The sequence below is a fragment of the Triplophysa rosa genome, linkage group LG3 (genome assembly GCF_024868665.1).
Source record: "Triplophysa rosa linkage group LG3, Trosa_1v2, whole genome shotgun sequence".
NCBI classification, from domain to species: domain Eukaryota; kingdom Metazoa; phylum Chordata; class Actinopteri; order Cypriniformes; family Nemacheilidae; genus Triplophysa; species Triplophysa rosa.
This window is the reverse complement of record NC_079892.1, coordinates 2,029,995-2,049,348: the sequence shown is the minus strand read 5'-3', so window position 1 is coordinate 2,049,348 and position 19,354 is coordinate 2,029,995. Positions and strand designations below refer to the sequence as shown.

At 42.4% G+C, this 19,354-nt stretch overlaps 1 protein-coding gene across 4 annotated transcripts; it reads right to left on the bottom strand.

The window, feature by feature from the left end:
* Window positions 1-102: 102 nt before the first annotated feature.
* prickle1a (prickle homolog 1a) lies at window positions 103-18,739 on the bottom strand. Of its 4 annotated transcripts, none has more exons than XM_057330232.1 (8): window positions 18,551-18,739; window positions 6,002-6,184; window positions 3,874-3,987; window positions 3,080-3,217; window positions 2,781-2,984; window positions 2,516-2,702; window positions 1,584-2,426; window positions 103-1,460 (listed from the first exon to the last, which is right to left on the bottom strand). In XM_057330232.1, exons 2-8 carry the CDS (start codon window positions 6,170-6,172, stop codon window positions 640-642), a joined length of 2,478 nt encoding a protein of 825 aa, XP_057186215.1. In that variant the 5' UTR covers window positions 6,173-6,184; window positions 18,551-18,739; the 3' UTR covers window positions 103-639. The 4 variants fall into 4 exon arrangements, with proteins under 4 accessions (XP_057186215.1, XP_057186217.1, XP_057186216.1 ...); XM_057330234.1 differs by having other exon boundaries at window positions 6,002-6,181; XM_057330233.1 differs by lacking the exon at window positions 18,551-18,739 and adding an exon at window positions 9,627-9,870.
* Window positions 18,740-19,354: the final 615 nt, after the last annotated feature.

Here is a 19,354-nt window from a genome sequence, read left to right as displayed (position 1 = left end):
TTCTTACACAGTATATTGTGCATTTAAGACTAAAGTCTGTCTGTCAAAGCACATCTATGGAAATAATAAACATTTAGTATTCGAATAAAATGTTCTTGTTTGCTTTTATATAGACTATAGTGATTTGTATATTTGATCGATTAATAAAATCACTTCCCCACAGGCTCTGGATAATATGTATATAATGTACAAAATGTTTCAGTGCAAAAGAAACAAAGACATTGAGATGACCGACTGTGACATCATGTTACGTATTTATTTTTAAAACCCTGATTAACAAAAGTGGAATCTTCGCTCCGTGGTTCTTTTTCCTGAAACGTTCTCTACAAAAATCTTTTGAAACTCAGGGATATAAAAATATTTGCTTTAACTCAACATTTTACAATATATACACATTCATATTTGCAACGTTAAATTATTCTCTCCATTAGTTTCAAAAGGCGGCTTCATAAATATCGTATTCATTCTGGGGTTTTTTTCTTTATCTCGGATAATGCATTACTGCCGGAGTTAAGCATGGGTTCAGTCTTGTTCACGCTCCATGTGCGATGTGGACCGAGTTGCATTACAATTTAAAGCAACAGCTCAAAGCAGGTTCCTGGCATTCGTTTACAGAGAGCTTCGTACTCCATACGGACTCTAGGAAATGATACAGTTTTTGCCCTTCCGTCCTCTCTTCTGTTTGGACTTTGTCCGTGTGCCAAAGGGAAGTTCATCGGCGTAATACTGGTACTGAGGTTGCCTTGGTTGTGGAATAGGCTGACCCAGAAAAAATCCTTCCTCCTCCGATTCGGACGATGAAGAGGAGCAAGTAGAACACCAGCCGTCGTCTTCACCGTACAACTGAAGAAATCTCTCTTTGGCCTGGCCGTGCAAACCGTAGTTAGCGTCAGCGTGTGCGTACGAGTGCTGTCCATACTGAGCATTAGGACCCGGGCCACACTGCCGATGGTCCTCCTTAAAGCACTTACGGGCCTTTTCTTTGGGCACCATGTTAAGTGCGTTGTCCGAACGGGACTTCCGACTTCTCCGCCGGTGGTGATGGCGATGCCCCTGCTGGTCTTGTTCGTCAAAGTGGTACGCTCGTCTGCGAGTACGCTCGCTCATGGGAGGCTGTCGCACCTCCAAGTTATCATAGCGTCCGTTATCTAAAACATCGTCTGAAAACGTAACCTGCTGTGGTTTGGATTGGGACTTGCTCCTTCTTAAAACAGGTAAGTGTGGTTTGGGCCTCTCCTCTGGAAGAGGAACCACCTGCTCTAGTTCGTCCTCCTCAACGATCTCCACGCACTCCAGCTCCGAGGTAAGGCTCTTTAGGGAGTTGGCGCTCCTGTGAAGCATCGAGGAGTTCAACGTCCCCATGTTGCTCGCATTCTCGCAGTTCTCGTTGTCAAACCTGGAGAACTTTTGAAAAGGGTAGAGCAGCGGTTTCTCTTTCATGTCCCTATCAACTGAAACACCTGCAAAGATAAAAAGTACTGATTACTCAACAATGAAGGTTCAAACCTTTGTTTGATATTCTAGAAATAGGACTGCTAAAGAAACTACAAACTGAATGTTTCCGTGGCTTGTTTAAGTCTCACCTGTGATATTGGAAAGTGCCAAGGAGTCCATGGAGTCCCGGACGTTCTGCTCTGCTTGTTTAAGATCATATGTGATGCACTCCAGCGAGTCATTATACCACAGTTTGTCTTCGTCCTTTAAGCTGGCACGATCCAAATCGAGCTCCTGGAGTTTTCTGCTGCTAGCAGGTCCAGGGTGACTACCATACGCAGAATCACCCAGTCCATCCTGGGACTGGGCCCAGTACATGTCCACCTTGTACTTTTTACTGGCCAGACTCTCGCTCTCACCGCTGACTGGAACCCTCCGCTGGGTTTTGTTTTTGACCTCCGAGTCAGTCATCCATAGGTCTGGTCTGCCGTCCTCTTGCTGTTGGAACACTCCGTGTTCACCAAACTTGAGGAGCAGCTGGGTCATGTAGTCCTCATGCTCGGCCCATTCCTCGTGGTCTTCAGGTGCTTCCTGCTCCTCCCTGTTCCTCCAAAAGTGGCTGTCTGTGAAGCCTAGCTTTGAGAACTTGTTGGACAAGGTGTCATCCGCATTCCCGGACAGTCCTGGGAACTTGTAGTTGGCTGCGGGCGAGAAGAGTAGCGACTGCCGACATTGGTCTGCCGAGCGGCTGCTTTTTCCCATCTTCACGCTGCGGCGGGATTCCCGAGACCTCGCGGACTGGAAAGCAGAGTCCGAAGAATCCGAGGCGTGGACGTCCTCACCCAGGCTGCAGGCCTTGGAACAGTAGATTCTGCCTTGCCTGGGTAGAAAGGGACAACCGAGCAAGGAGCTCTTGCACTGAGCACAGCTGAAGCAAGCGTCCGTGGCGTGCCAGTGAAGGCCGTCGTACGTCATTTGGGCATGATCCACCCCTATAGAAAAACAAACAGTAAAAGGTCAATAAGGAAACGTGGTTTGTGGTGAATGACGCTGAGAATCTGAAAGAGACATTCGTGCTCACCAATGTGTTCGCCGCAAGCCTCGCAATATTCTGCATACAACAACTCGAAGCAACCGCAGCAGTACGGTCGGCCGTCTTTCATGATGTACCGCTGACCACCCAGGATGGTCTCGCATTCAAAGCAGGCAAAGTGCTTCATGTGCCAGTGACGACCTTCTGCTTCTGTGCATTCGTCTGCGAAAATAATCTGAAAGAACACCGATGATTATATAAGGGTGCACATGAAATCATGCAAAATACAACTTTAAGGAAAAACAAAGCTCACCTCATCACAGGCCGAACAGCGTGGCTTTAACAATTCTGCATGATGTCGCCCACAGTGGATCTTCCCATCGTGGTAGAAGTAAATAAGATCCACCAGGAGCTCATTGCAGGTGGAGCATGTGAAGCACGCTGGGTGCCAAACCTGGCCAGGTCTGGCCCGGGAGGCGAACACCACCATCTCCCCGCCGCTGAGGTTCTCCCCACACTGATGAAAAACAAAACCACGTTTAAATGACAAAAACACAATCAGCATCAGGTTCCTTCCGACAGAACTCTTTCAGAAATGATTGAAACGCTTACGTGTTCACACGTGGCATGAAGCATCGCTCTCGGCAGCAGTTTCAACGTTCCTCGTCCAAGAGCCTCTTTCTTTCTTTGCAGGCTGAACATGTGAAGCTCATTCCTCTCCTCTTCACTGAGAGACTGACAGTACCGCACCTGAGGAAGACGATTGAACATGTTTACTGTCCGCACACTGGAGAACAGACACAAATGTGCAAGATACATTTTTATCAATTTTCCTGTTGAGCACCATTTGATATTAGGCCGTCTCCTAAAACAAGTGCAAGTGATTTAGGAATCTTTGATTGTTTGGACCTTCGCTGGAAAGGAAATTTAGAGAAAGGACGAATACTCCTGGCTCCCCCCCATCTCTCAAACTCGCGATTACTTTTGTTTACTAATCCTCAAGGAGAGGAAAAGAAACACAAACAATCTTTATGTTTAGACCAGAATCAAGAGTTTCATGCTTGAACTGGAAACACGCACTCATTCGGCATTTTTCTGACCACAGCAATGCAAAGAATCTCTCCGTCACATGTATCGAGTCTCCACAAGCAGCATCATAAAACCATCTGCTCAAAAGTCTCATTGTACAAACACCCACAGACATATGAAGTGACAAAGCTTCTTTCTGTGACGCCGAGGGGAATGCAGGGGACGTGGTGAAGCTCACGAAGCTTAAACACCCACACCTCATAGCAGTTTGAAAGATCTTCGAGTGGGTTTGGAAATGTGACACGTGGGCATTTTTTACTGCGGCTATGCTGGGAAACAATAGAGGCTTTGACGGCTGTTTGTGTGTTTAAACTCACCTCATTGTCATGAGGAGGCAGCTGGTACAGAAGCTGTTTGATACGATTCTTCTCTCCGGGGCTGTTCACATAAGGCACTTTGTCCTCGGGTAGACAGGAGAAATAAAGCTGAACCTGGAGATGAGAAAGATCAGGTGAGTCCCGACACACAAGTACACCAGCGGGGTTATTATGGTTTATTAAAACTACAAATATTAAATCATTTATGGTCAGTAAAATAAAATAAAATAAAATATCGGCCAAAATGTTATTTGAAATCTAATGAAATTTAGCAATGAAGCAATAAATAAATTTAAAAAAAAGAAAATTAGAAACTAAATATTAGAAAGTAAATAAGCTTTAGTTGATGCAATAAAGTTATTACTTGAAAATAAATAGAAACTCAAATTAAACTAAAATACATTAATATAGCAATATAAGAAACAAACAAATAAAAAAAGTAACAAAAATTAACATGAGAACTAAACATGTGGGAAAATAAAAGCTACCCTCTAGAACATGTTGAGTTATTTCAACCCATCATTGGTTCAAAAATGGACAACTGTTGGGTTACATTAACCCAGAAAATGTTTATAGTTAAAAAAACACTAACCCTCTTTCTTTCTCTCAACAGGTATTGGTCTGGCTTTTGTTGAAACCAGTAACTTTGTATTAGCACCTATTGTGCACCTAAAAGCGTCTGCTAAATGTAAATGCAAATGTAAAACAACACAAAATATTTGGTTGAAACAACCCAACTAGGCTAATAGGTTCATTTATAACCCAACATTCAAAATCTAAATAAAACTACTTAAATTAAACTGAAAACAAAACTATAATATTCAAAGTATATACAAATACATAGATCATATGAACACAAGTGCATGACTAAAATAAAATAAGCATTGCCACGTGTCACATTTGGTTTGAAGCCAATTTCTTTTTCTTCTAACTAACAAAAACAAATCACAAAAAGATGACCAATAATATCACATTTTACAAATCCGATAAATGTGGCGCAGCGAAATGTTGTAACGTTGTATGTGGTTATCAAATCAAACACCTTCCCATCGATGAAATTCTGTCACAAGTGGTCACAGGAGAGTATTTGAGACACATGGTGTAAACGTCAATCTGTCTCAGCTGTTCACATGAGATGGAATCACCCCAGACGGATGTTATCAGCAGGTGCAAACAGGACCTACGGTTACTTCCTATGAGAATTAACCAAACCAATGCCTGTTGGACTGTCGGCTCGCGATTTGCATTCATATTCATGCATTTGGCAGACGCTTTTATTCTCTGAGGATCGAACCCATGACCACTCGTGCCTGCATTCAACCTCATCCGTTTCATTTCTATCCATTGACCTTTGACAAAAGTTGAGCGTCCTGTTTTTCATCACCAAGACGTTTTACTGTAATCTATTGTGCTCCTTTGACACGTTGACCTTTGCCTTGCGAGGGTGGGGGGTGTGGTCGTTGGCTTTACGAGTGGCGGTCATAACAGCTGGAATGAGCTTGTCCTCTCCGGCGCTAAGAGAACCCCGCTGATGTTGAGCCGCTCTACTGGAATGCCATTTAAACCTGACAATCAGGAGCTCGTAAATCTCGCTCATCTCCAGCTGATATTACCTCCAGCGCCCCGGGACCCTTCTTCTACGCAATGATCACCTATAATACGCCCGGCAATTCCCAGAATGGCCGCTGTAAAGACATTACATTTTAACACAAAAGCTGTGGACGGCTCTGCAATTGCTTTAGACCCTTTTCTCAGCCGTTAAACAAGGCTGGTTTTATGTAGGGGGGATTTAAAGGGCAGGCATAGGAAGGGGACATCACCACGACCGAGAAGAGAGCTTTCACGGACACAAAAAGTTGAAAAAAGTTGTGGCTGCGAGCTCCTCTGGGTTTCAAGCTCTCCGTCTGGCATCTCGACATAATGACTTGCAGATTTTCCATGAAGCAGTTTGTAAATAAAGAGAAGCATTTCCTCTTCCCAAATGCCTGTGGCGTTGACAGTTTCGCATTAAAAAATGGAGCCCGCCAACTCTGTAGGCGATCGAGCAACATTTGGAGATTTTTATTGAAGACTGCATCTGGACGGCTACGTTAGCGTGTTGAAATGTGAACTGCGAAATCTTCTTTACCTGTTCTGGTCGGAGTCCGGGTGGCACCCAGGCGTATTCCTCCAGGGCGCAGCCCGAGTCGTCGTCTGACGTTGAGCTCCGCTGGAAGCCGAACGAGAGCTTGTTGACCTTCGCCTCCATGTCCCGTTGCCTCACGTCGCCGTGGAAACCGACAGAATTTCCGAGGTTCATCAGATAGACCTGCTGGAGAGAAAACAACGTCATGAGTATAAAAACGCAAGAAGCATGAGGGATGAGAAACGGATTTGTCCATAACAGACTTTGTCAATCAAAACCGTTTTTGCAGAACACAAAAGAAGATATTTTGAAGAACGTTGGCACTGACTCCCATTGACAACATTTCTCAAAATATCTTCTTTTGTGTCCCATTGAGGAAAAAGTCGCATACAGGTTTCGAGCCACGTGATGATAAATGATTTTGGGGTGTACCGTCCCTTTAAATAAATATCTATAAGCTCCGGGTGTGTTAAATAGATTCTGCTCGTAAACCGACGGCATTTTTACTCTCACTGTGTTTGTGGTCCGATCTTCCCTCTAAATTTCATTCATTCGGACTCTTTTACACCGGATTTATTTCTGCTAGTTTTTATCTCTTTGTCGGGACTCGTGGTGAGAGCTGAAGTGGACGTCACTCACACTGAAACTTCTCAAGACAACATCTCTGGTGTTCTTCTGTCAGCCCTTTGAAGTTCTTTCAGGACACAAAGCACAACAAAGCCATATGGTAACGCTTGAACTGCGTGTCTTTCTCTGAACCCAGAACCTGCCGCGCCGCATCACGTCCTGCCGAGTGACATCAAGGCGCTTTCATCTCACAACTGCCGCCTTTGCAATGAAAACAGGTGAGATGATGGACTGAAGACACTGACAGGTGGACAACAATGTGTTTACATGTGAAGAACGTGAAATCACAACACAACAAACCTTTGCTTAAAAACAGGCTTCATATACGTGATCTTAGTCCTGTTGTTTTGTGTTTGATTCACAAAGAAAGAGTTTGGTTTTGCTTTCTGACTAGGCTATTAAATTCAATCAAAGTGATGAGGGTAAGAAGTTCAAATAAATCCTGATGTGTAACTAAAGTCCTCCCTCTGCCAAAACCGTTTTCATGAAAACACACAAGAACACTTTTCTGTAAATTGAATGTTTAAACTTCAATAAACAAACACACACACACACACACACACACACACACACACACACACACACACACACATGTCTGCAGATGGCACACAACTGAAATAACTCAACACACTTGTGTGTTCTTTGAAGTTCTTTGAAATTCTCTTGATTTATTGTGTGTATCACACTACAATCATAAATATCAATGTGTGAGGTTGTGAACACATTTGATCTGTAAAAGTTTTAGGTTTCCAGAAATCTCTTTGTGAACTGAAACTCAAAGCAGGTCATCTGAAATGTTGCTTTTCAATGACAAATGAGACCAAATACCCACCAAAAATCTATTTTATAGGGCCCAACAAAGGCAAAACACACACGTTGGGAGAGTTCAACAAAAAATAAAAACCTGTGTTTTTCTTTCTTCTGTTGAACACAAAAGAAGATATTTTGAAAAACGTTGACACCCCAACAACATTGAACCTCAAGTGTATGAACACAAACCCACTGACACATTTCTCAAAATATCTTCTTTTGTGTTCCACTGAAGAAAGAGTCACACACAGATTTACAACCACATGAAAGTTAACCAGAATTTTTGGGTGAACCCACATCGCCCAGGTGAATCTGACAGGAAGTCAGTGATACAGGTGATCACCACCTTTTCTGTCTCTAGAAGTATGCATATTTCCGCCCGAGATCCAATCAGCATCATTTCCTGAACTTCCTGATTTAATCACCAATCGAGTTGAAGAGAAACATCACATTAAACCTAATGTGAATGTGAATGGCGGGGACCCTCGGGGTACCCACGGCAGTTCCTGTCTTTGGCCCTGAAGTCGCCCCGGAGCTCTGATGTTTAACCGGCCTCTCTCTTGTAGGGCTGCTTGTTAACATGGCTTTGGAGGACTCAGATGCATATCGGTTAGATCCACCCACCGGAGGACTGAATGGCCCTTGATGGGGGGTAGATAGAGGTGTGGGGGGGGGTGTAAGTGGCCTGGGGAGGGGATGACTCCGGGTGATCATACAGGGGGAACTCATATGGTAATGGCCCTTCGGCATAGCAGAGAACCATTTACAAATACTGTGGTAAAAAAGATGAGCGCACGTATGCAAGAGCATCTAAACTCTGTAACTGTGAAAAATGTTACATCATTTTAATGGAAAAACAAAAATGATGTAACAGTGCTACAGTAACACGTTTATTGGTTAACTGTAAAAAAAAACTTACTGTACATATACTGTAATGAACTGGAATAGATTTAACAAGACGTTATATTTAATTCTATCACATGCGTGAAAACACACACACACACACAATTATATATTATAAAAAACACATTTATAACTTAAAAAGGCTTAATAATTCCATTTGCCACAATTTCCCGGTTTTAAACTGCAAAGATGTGTATTTTATTTAATTTTTATGTTCCTTTATTTTCTGGCACCCACAGCTGCTAAAAAAAAACATTTTTGCATTTTATGACAAAAGGTTCAGGCCCATCCAATGACATATCCCATTTTCACAACTTTGGAGAGTAATAAAATTATCCATATTAAATTAGATTTTTGGTTTTACTCATTTTTAAATGTAAGGTGCTTTGAAAATGACATGCTGTGTGTCAAAACAAGTATTTTAAATGAGAGCCAGTGAATGTGATTATTTAATGGATATCATGATAATACATGATAATCATATTCAATATTAATATAGGCAGTTATTGACAAGAATCACATCTTTGAAGCTTATAAGCAAAAGTGCAAATAAGAAAAAAGATCTTTAGTTTTTACTGTTATATTTTAACACTAATGCAGAAATGTAATGCTGGCATATTATTGATTCCGTTTAATAACTACAACTAAGAATAGCTGAATTAAAATAAAGTAAAAATATATGAAAATATTCACGCATCGCCAAAACTCAAGACACGACACACGAATCACTTCTGATGCCGGTACTGTCAAAATGACGCCCAAGAACACGCCGCTGCAATCTGACGATACAAAATACAGGTAAAAAAATTATTTTAAGGATTAAGTTGAGTTGAACGTTTTTTAGGGATGAAGTCAGAATACTAGATAATGGAAACATGAAGGCCGTCAGATCGGAGTCATTCAGCAGCGTTTGGGTGATCCTCACAACTTTTGGCCAAACTTGATTCATCACCATGAATGTTATTCCAAGACCAAATGGTTTCAAGGCTTCATTCCAGCAGACTGATGACTTCTGAGGAAGACCACCTGCATTCTGTCCCACCGGAGCCAGATGACTGTAACCTTCTGATATTTACCCACAAAACACCTCCTTCGCACCTTCACCAGACCCTCACGGAGCTCTACCAAGAGCCCTAGATCTGCGAACGCTTCTAACTCTTGACACAGGAAAATATAGGCTGAACGCTTCACTCAGACACGTCATTTCTTTTCCCATACGGACGAGGTTTAATGTGAAACACACACACCACAGCACCACATTTGTCTTTTAAAAACGCATTTAGCTCACCTCGCCAACGTCTCCAAGCAATTTAACGCTTTCCGAATGAAGTCGTCTCCAAGTATCCTCAGGTTTTTACATGTTCTCACTTCCAGCGTTTAAATCCAAACCAGACGATATCTCGCAATTCTCATTCACATCTGTGATGGTGACACACACTGCGGAGAGTGTGGCGGAGAGATCAAGCACACAGATCTTCCATCCACTGCTGTGGAGCCACTCCCACAAAACTCCAGCTCGACCACTCACTGTGAGCTTCAGACCCCCCCATCCCCAATAAACACACTCACATCCCCCCCCTCACTTCAAACACCCGTGGGGTCAGTCCCAAATCTGTCCTGTAGATCTATATCGTGCTTTATCGATATTGGTTTAAGTTTCAGAAGAGATGTCAAGAATGTGTCAAACTGAGCTCAGATTTGTCTCGTCTGCAATCAAAAGTCAATATTCTTGAAGATCTCAACATCAACTCAAACATTTCTCATCACATTGACCCAAATCCAGATTGTTTTACCTGGACAATCTACATTCATTGTACACCTCCATACTCTTCATGTGTTCCAACATTTACACTCTCATTTGTTTCTGTTGGTACTTCTCCTAAGACCGAGTTGATACACATAAAACACATCATTTGATATAAAATCAGCGTGAACTGTCCTGCAAAACTTTGAGTCAAGAGTTCTTGTTTCTTGCCCAACCACCAGGAGACCCCGAGGAACAAGACATCCGTCATTCATACATGTGACTCTTCAGACGTTTAACACATACTGGAATACAACGGTGACTGTAACCAAAGATATTAATATTAATATTAACAAGATGCGCAACTGCCGTTTCAATGAATGGCGAGTTATGCAATGCCAATTATGGCCGCTCTAAGTCCCGCCTTCCAGTAAAATGAGCCAATCGTCAATCAGTAAAGATTCTCTGGGGCGGAAATCTCATGAGGCGCTTGCCAGTCTGTCCGTGGGCACTGTAGATGAGGCGATATCGAGAAAGCAAGCCAAAGTTATGATACGGTTTATGTCATGTTTAATTATTGATCGGAAATATGCTGTTTCATTGTGATTTTTGCCAGCGATTTGAGAAATTTCTGCCTTCCCCCATTCAATTAGATAGGACTGTGGACTTGCTATGACGTAAATAGCTACCCAGAGGCGTTGCAAACATGGCCGGCAAGTGGCACGACTTCCGTAAACGGACTTTGCTGTAACCAAAAAATTCAAAGTGGATGAACGACCCTCAAAAAAACAGCCTGGAAGATGGTTCCTTCATTTTCTTTGGAATGTGCAAAAGGTGAAGACCTTCCTGTTGTTGAAATAAACAAAGCTTCTCTGTTCAGCGGGACAGGACCGCATGTTTCCTCAATGAGGGATCTTGGAGGAAGTTATGAAACTGAATTCTTCTCAGGGTGGTCTTTATTGGTGACCCCCGAGCATTTCAAGACAAACTAACAGCGTTGCGCTCATGAAATAGAAACTTCCCTTGGGATCTTTACAAAGCGTCAGATTCAACGGCTCGTGACGTAATCCTGACCGGACTCAGTAGTCAAGCCTGTTTTGTTCAATTCCAATGTGCGCGCACAGGGAATCTGTAACAAGCGACTTTTACGACGGTTCCCCTGAAGAAAGGCCAGCTAATGGGCCGGTGGGGTTGGAGGTTCTTTGGAGGGCAACGCCATTGTTGCAGTCAAGTCCACAGAGATGTAAACACAGCAGGACTCGGGCCGGACCACAGCCCTCATTGTTACCGAAACAAAAAGGAAGATGGAATTCGTTCCCCCTCGTATTAGCGGACTGCAGCAAGATAAACAAACCCTCTATCTTACTAAGAGGCTTTCGCATGTGAAAAGTTCAGACGCCTACTGAGAAGTTCCATCATGTCAGGCTGCAGATGGTGGAGGAATTGCTTTTCTCGAGTCCAAATGGACGATAATATTTTTAGACGAACTATCCCTTCAAATAGTCAAACTATTCCCCAAGTCCTGAAATCGACCTTTGAAAGTTGCATGCAAATGCCCTTCGTGTCAAACTTTGCCATTCGAGACAAAACCCAGGTCAGCGACCTTCGACCCCAGCAAACCCTGTCTGATGCCAACGAAGTCATCTAATCCAAAAATACAAACGTTTTCGAGAAATGCTCCTTCTCGTGACAGCTCTATCTGCGGTAAAGTTATCTCTGGCTTCACAGTTCAGGGTTAAAGATGGATTCTTGTGGAGTATAAAACAAGACAAGTCACACATCCCTGACCTGCGATCCTTTCTGAGCGAAGAGGGACCGTAAATCTCTGGCACCCCCGCCTACCTCTCCACCCCCCGCGGTCACAGAGAGTTACCCAGCACCTCACACCTGGCTCAACCCTCCCGGGCTGTAAAACTTTGACCCAGCACGTCCGGACGTCCTCAGAAGCCAAAACTCAAGACCCAGAGCTAGTCACATTCCTTCTTTAACATGTTCGGGCCCCAGAGGACTGACCTACATTTGACAACGTCCTAAATTCAGACGCTTAATGTGGGCCAACAATCACATGGACAATTAGTAGGCTGGTACAACTAAACCTTTGGACTAGAAAAAGACACATGTGTTGGGTCCAAAAGTGATGCTAAAGGACTGGAACGTTTGTAGGTCACGTGTGTGTATTGGCTTGAGATATCCCAGCATGCTCCTGGAGTTCAGCTTTGAGGGTCATTGGCTGCTATTTATGACAGTTAAGAGCTATTGTCTCAGATAGAGCTCAGTTGTGTCCACTCCTTCTCATAAAAGTGAGACCGTTCTGTGACTTTAATGACCCGCCAATGGCCGTTATCAGAAAACAAGACTGACAAAGGAGCGGCCATAAAGTACAATAAAACACTGTTATTCTACTGTTTAAAAAAAAACCCTACAGCCCTACAGAACAGCAAGAGGTCAACGGCTCTATCTTCACTGGTATTGACTGAGAGATTATCACAGACAGACAAACTATTTTCTGAAGCGCTCAAGAGGAATCCAAATGCATTTAAAGGGACAGTTCAATGGGGTTGGTCATCGACATTCTTTAAAATATCTTCTTTTGTGTTCTGCAGAAGAATGAAAGTCAAACAGGTTCGGAATGACACGAGGTTGAGTAAATGATGAAAAGATTTTTATTTTTAGGTGAACTTTTCCCGTCATGTACACAGGAATTTCACCTGCAAAACGCAGGTTCTGTCAAACATACATCTAGTGTTCTGGAGATTTAAGATTAAGATTCACTGACCTGCACAGACCCTTAAGACTTTAAGCACAAACTTATTTCTTTTCAAAAAATAAGTGCTGTATTTTCAAACACTAATCTCGTATCTAAAGTGATAGTTCACCCAAAAATGAAAATTCTGTCATCATTTACTATCCCTCTTGTCGTTTCAAACCTGTAAGACTTTCTTTCTTCCGCAGAACACAAAAGAAGATATTTTGAAGAATGTCGTTAACTGGACCCCATTCACTTGCATTGGTTTTGTGTCCATACAATAGAAGTGAATGGGGTCCAGTCCTATTACCTTTTATCTTACCTATTATCTTTGCTATGTTTATTTAACTATCTGAATGGAGACATTCCACAGATCTCTTTTGTTTTCATTCACAGCTAGTTGTAAATACTATACCCTAAATAATTCTGTATGTTTATTGTTTACACTTACAAAATGTAACCAATATATTTTTAGCATCTTTACAAATGAGGGCATCCCGAAAAAGGAGGTCTTGTCAGGTTTGGCAAGACACAACACAAACAGTTTGCACAGAAGTCAACAAGATGGAGCAGGTTTCATGGTGGCAGTTTAGTGACAATCTAACAGTTGACTCACAAAGACAATCCAACAATTACTGCGTCTTTCTAAACCGTCTGTCATATCCACTTAAAAACCAGAACAAACCTCTCCAGCAACTCCTTCCCCAAATTTGAGAAAGAATCCCATTATTACTGCAATGCATAAGACTGAATATATGAATTAAATAATAAATGATTTACACTTTAATTTATGCTATAGTATAAAACAGACGTTAATCTTTGGATGTAATACATAATAAATGCCAGAGAGAAACCTTTGAAAGGTCTTGCCAGCGTGTGATCATTAAAATCGCACGAGCTCCATCAGAAGCAGTTCATTGAGCTCATTTAACCGCACGTTTGATGCTCAACTCGACCAACTACAATTAAAATCATTAAGAGAAGCCGTAAAGTCAAAATAAAGCCTCTGAATTATAGGCTCGCCGTGGAACCTCCCAGCGTTCCTCTCAGATCTCTCACGAGCGCTCTGTTGAACTCTCTGATGCAGATGTCGCCCTCAGGTACGAGAGAGTAGATTACCCACAATCCCCTCCTCCAGCACGGGCTTTCATTAAAACAAGCTCATAATGGATTTGACCCGAAGCGGCGAGCGGCCCTGCAGACGGACCTGCTGACCGTGGCATTGATCGGAGGTGTATCGCCCGGTGACCTTTGACCCGTGGTCCCACAGTGGCCCTTTAAAAGCGGGTTTCATTGCTGTTTACCAACTCCCTCACGTCCAGTAACAACAGCCGGAGTCTCTTTGAGTTACGTTCCACTTCACTGACCCGAGAGGTCGACCGTTTTTCACCTTTCAATACAACCCTCAAGAGTGAACCACTCAAGAATAAACTACTTCACTCCGTTCCTGAAGAACTGCCTAAACCTGAACAAAAAGCACAATTGTGAAAATTGTTATATTTTTATATTTTATTACTAATACATTTAATATTTTTCACATTTCATGCAGAATAAGGCCGGATTAGACACCAGACACGTCATTTAATGATTCACATGTTTTTTTATAAATTATTATTTATATTAAATAATATTTAATCGTTACTCTTAATGTTTATCTTTGGGTTTTGACAACACAGTGTTTAATTAATTAATTTCCTGAGTGTGTGTGTGTGTGTGTGTGTCAGAGCACATCTGGTTTTCTGCCGTTTCAATGTTTCTTTAGCTTGCAGCCGGAAGACTGTGTGATGACTCCAAACAAACTTGTGCTCTTTGATCATCTGTGTGTCTGTCTGTTTCCACAAACACTGTGTTCTTCTCCATCACTGAACTGCTGTACAGTCAATGTGAATCAGCTTCTGTCCACACTGAACCTCAGTCAATATTGACTCACCTGTACAGTGACCTCTGACCTCACCTCATCACACAGGAAACCACATACAGTGTGTGCACGTGTTCACAGATGAGCTAATGCATCAGACACGCCGCGGCTTCTTCTGCACTTTTGCTATTTCATGGGAAAAGAGTGACTTTTACTGTTGCTTATAAACTTCTAACATCTCTCTAAACCTCATATTATATAAACTCTAAAAAATGATAACTCATAAAAATAAAAGTGCTTCACAGTGCCATAGAAGAACCATTTTTGTCTAAATCGTCAATAAAGAACCTTCTACATCCGTTTCTGTTTCAAAAAAAGGTTCTTTGTGGCGAAAAAGGTTCTTCCGATTATAAAAAGGTAAGAAAGCGATGGTTCTTTAAAGAACCTTTGAAAAAATGGTTCTCTGTGGAACCAAAAATGGTTCTTCTATGGCATCGCTGTGATGGGTTATTTTCCACCCAGATTTGAGTCGAAAAGGGACGAAGCACAAACCGTTGGGTTAAATTAACCTAGAAATGGCTTATTTTTGACCCTACAATGGGTTAAAACAACCCAGCAGAGGTTACATTACAACCCAACCATTGGGTTTGCCCTTTTTGACCCAACGCTGGATTGAAAATAACCCAGCATTTTTTAGAACGTGAATGTAAAAATGATGCTGAAAAATGAGATATTTTCTAAGCAAAAAGATGATTCTCGCGTGGCAGTCAATAAAAGAAGCAAATATCAAACATTATCAAATATAAGGGCTCACCTGGCAACTACCCAACAACCACACTGGAATAGGCTAACATGCAGAACACAGTAAGAACCACATGGCAACACCTTAGCAACCACCCATAACACCCCAGCATCCACACAGCAATAGGCTAACATGCAGAACACAGTAAGAACCACATGGCAACACCTTAGCAACCACCCATAACACCCCAGCATCCACACAGCAATAGGCTAACATGCAGAACACAATAAGAACCACATGGCAACACCTTAGCAACCGTCCATAACATCCTAGCAACCACACGGCAATAGGCTAACATGCAGAACACAGTAAGAACCACATGGCAACACCTTAGCAACCACCCATAACATCCTAGCAACCACAAAGCAACAGGCTAACATGCAGAACACAATAAGAACCACATGGCAACACCTTAGCAACCACCCGTACATCCCAGCAAGTTCAACCACACAAGAATAGGCTAACACGCAGAACACAATAACAACCACATGGCAACTCCTTAGCAACCAGTAAGATAAACATCAGACATCAGATTTTTCTCTCTAAGACTTTGGAAACAGAGTAGGATTGATTGTTGAGAATCCGAAAGAACATGTGTATGTGTTCAGCGTTCACCAAAGCTATTTATCTGTGTATTACCCACAATTCTGGCAGGGAGTCCCGTACTGATGAGTAAACGTCCGTTTCCGCTGCGTCATACCACACATGCTGAGAACAGAAATCACATCCTCTAATTTGCCCTCAATAATGTAAAGCAGGTGTCGGGACACAGCGGCACCCAGAAGGTTTGCCGGGGCCAAACGCAATCAGACGGGACCCTGTGAGCTAATGATTCCTGAAGTGAACGAGACATTTCAAATGACAAGTAAACTTAAAACGCATGACGACTAATGAGACATTATTACTTAGTCAACGAGAGAAACTGATCAGAAATGTGTGACTCACTTACGACAACAAAATTAACTTTAGAACACACACATGAATTGTATCCATACAATAAGACGAGGAACTTTCTTTATTGAAAGTAAAAAGTCGATTTAGTCGCAGGACACGGCAGCATAAACCGTCTTTCACGGTCTTTGAATGATTGAAATTATGAGTTGCATGAAAGACGCTGTATTCACACTCGACAAGTTTAGCCGTCTCCTCGAATCTCAGCGTCTCCCTGCGGCTGGGTAAAAGCCGAAAGTGTGTCGGTTTGGCACGAGAAGTGAAACTGCGATTAGCTCAACACAAGCATCGCTCTGTGTGCGTCTCAATAAATCAACAGACGTATACACGCTGGCACGCGGACTCGACACATGATTCTTATAACACACACACACGCGCTCGGCCCACACGCTCCATCTGTTGACTGTTAAGGACGAATGCTTTCATCAGTGTTCCATCAATCTCACACCTCAGATGAACATTCATGCGGGCGTACTTGAGAAAAACATCAGGTCATTCACAGCGGGTCTCACGTCAAACCTGACTTTCTTCTGCAACACAAACGCAGATAGTTTGAAGAACATTGATAACCCATCAACGCTGACCTCCATCAACTACATTTGTATGAACACAAAACCACCGAGACATTTTTCGAAATATCTTCTTTTTTTAACCACACGAGGGGGAATAAAAGACGACTGCATGCAATGACTATCGCCACCACTAGATGGCGCCACCACATCAACTTCTCTGCCGCACATGGCATATTCTGTTACAAACATCAACTTTATGAAGTACAAAAAGCTTTTCCCAGCACAACAACCTCAACATCATCACGCGCATGACAGAAGTAAGTAGATAAAAACATTTAAAAAGTGCATCAAACACCACAAGTGTGCAAGAATTGATCTGTCAGATTCTCCTGGTGGGCGTTGGGTCTCTTGTCAAACTCACTTCAGTGGGTTTCTAGAAAGAATCTCGCAGAGACTCGCTGTTGAACTAGTCTCCATATGGAAACTGAGTCCTGTTGACATCTGTGGTCCCCTGTGGGGCCTGAACTCTGCCAGTTGGCATCAAGACAAACAGCTTAATGATCAGAGACTGTAAAGATAAACTGCTGTACCGCACTAAATCTGATAAATAAGCCTCACCATTGAAACTGTTGTTACTAAAATAAGGCAGGATTAGAGGAAAAGTTAAAGGCTAAATAAGGAAGTTCCTCCACGTTCTGTGCTTGAGTGTTTGTGTGCTGCTATTTTTTCTATAAATCACATAAGGGCAGTTCTTCAATCTGTTTGCAGCTGTTTTCCATACAACAGCTCTGACCAATTCTAGAAAGAATAAATATGAAAGAAATTCTAAATGCAGATGAAATTCTCAAAGAAGAACATTTGCTTTGTTTCTGACACAATGTTGCTTATTGTTTTAAGTTTGCTGATCAGACATGATCCCCAAAAAACTGCCCTTTGATGTGTTCAATGCCCAAAACCATTTCAGGTTTGGAAGGACATGAGCCAGCCAATAAAAAAACCCGCATTGCCTCTGTCCTGAGAGAGATTTAGATCAGCAATGCAGAATAATAATAAGGAATTTTAATGAAAACCATCAGAAAGGCTTCTGGTTAAGCTGGAGATGGGAGATACCCACAGAGCTCCGGGACGGACCAGTTGTCAGTCAAGTGACATGCACAGCTGAGTCCAAACATCAGAGTCCAGACCCACATTAGATCATTATTTAGCACTTGGACACACATGCAAAGCGCTCCTGTGGTACACATGAGGAATATTCTGTGTGGCTGGCATCTCCACACTAAACTGTGGCCATTCCCGAAAGAATGCCCCGGATAATGAGTTCAGAAATAGTCCAGAAGCTCTTGGGACACTTTGCCAACACAAGACCCTTTCAGCCTTCCAGAGAGCCTTTCCAGACGCCCCGCAATCTCCTGAAACATTTACAAGCCCCTAATACCTTCAGTCCAGTTTTAACTTTACAAGGTTCACTGAAAACAAATGTTGGTTCTCACACACATTCATCCACCGCGCACCGGCTTTAAACACGCCATAAATCACCTACGTGTTACATTATAAAGAATATGAGACGTTACACGTTAGAATTGCAGGAGAAGATCTTACCTGAATGTTTCTCCAAATCTCGCGTCTCCAGCTCAGATCCTCTTTTAGTTGAAAAGCGGATTCGCGTTTGCGCTCATTGGCGTCGGTAAGATTTCCACAAGTGCGTAAAACGCAGCGGTTGCAACTGATCCGAGTTTAAAACATGATCAAAAGAGCGAACTGAACGTGGACATCGGCGTCTCTTCTGTGACTGTGTTGAGTGGAGTGACAGAACTGTGGCGCAGCGGCGGTGGGAGGTTCGGGTGCGTCACGAGGACAAGGGCGCGAGAGAGTACGCAGCTGAACCAAGAGCGCGAGAGAGTACGCAGCTGAACCCTGCGTGTAGAATAACTTCTGAAAGCCTGCAAATCATTTCAGTGGAATTATTTCCTGTAATTGTGTTTTATTTTACTTATTTATTTTTAAATAAGCATGTGCATTTTTAACTAGAACCATTTGCACCGTTTGAATGTCATCAAATATGTATGTGATACACTTTAATGACATTAAATAATTGTCCACTCATTGACTCGTGCATATAACAATGACTGTTTACATGCACATAATTATATCAGTCTATGTATGAGTTTTCTGTTTTAAAAAGGGAAATAAACAAGCGTTACGGATGTGACAAAAAAAGGACACTGTTTTGGGGAGAAGACAAACTTTCTAGGATTTCTGTGAATTAAAATGCGCAAATCTAAAGCAATAATACCCAACAAATGGAGAGGAGATGGGTATTCATAGAACATAAAATACTTTATTTTATGAGGAATATGTACCGTTATGGATGTGACAATCCTGAATATGGCACTTACCTGACTA

What these genes read in the sequence shown, in the direction of transcription:
- prickle1a (XM_057330232.1), bottom strand. Translation starts at nt 6,172, where the DNA reads ATGAACCTCGGAAATTCTGTCGGTTTCCACGGCGACGTGAGGCAACGG. An exon ending in GCTGTTCGGCCTGTGATGAG is followed by an intron (nt 2,703 to 2,780) that starts GTGAGCTTTGTT and finishes GTGTTCTTTCAG; the next exon opens with ATTATTTTCGCAGACGAATG. An exon ending in GGCTTGCGGCGAACACATTG is followed by an intron (nt 2,427 to 2,515) that starts GTGAGCACGAAT and finishes GTTTTTCTATAG; the next exon opens with GGGTGGATCATGCCCAAATG.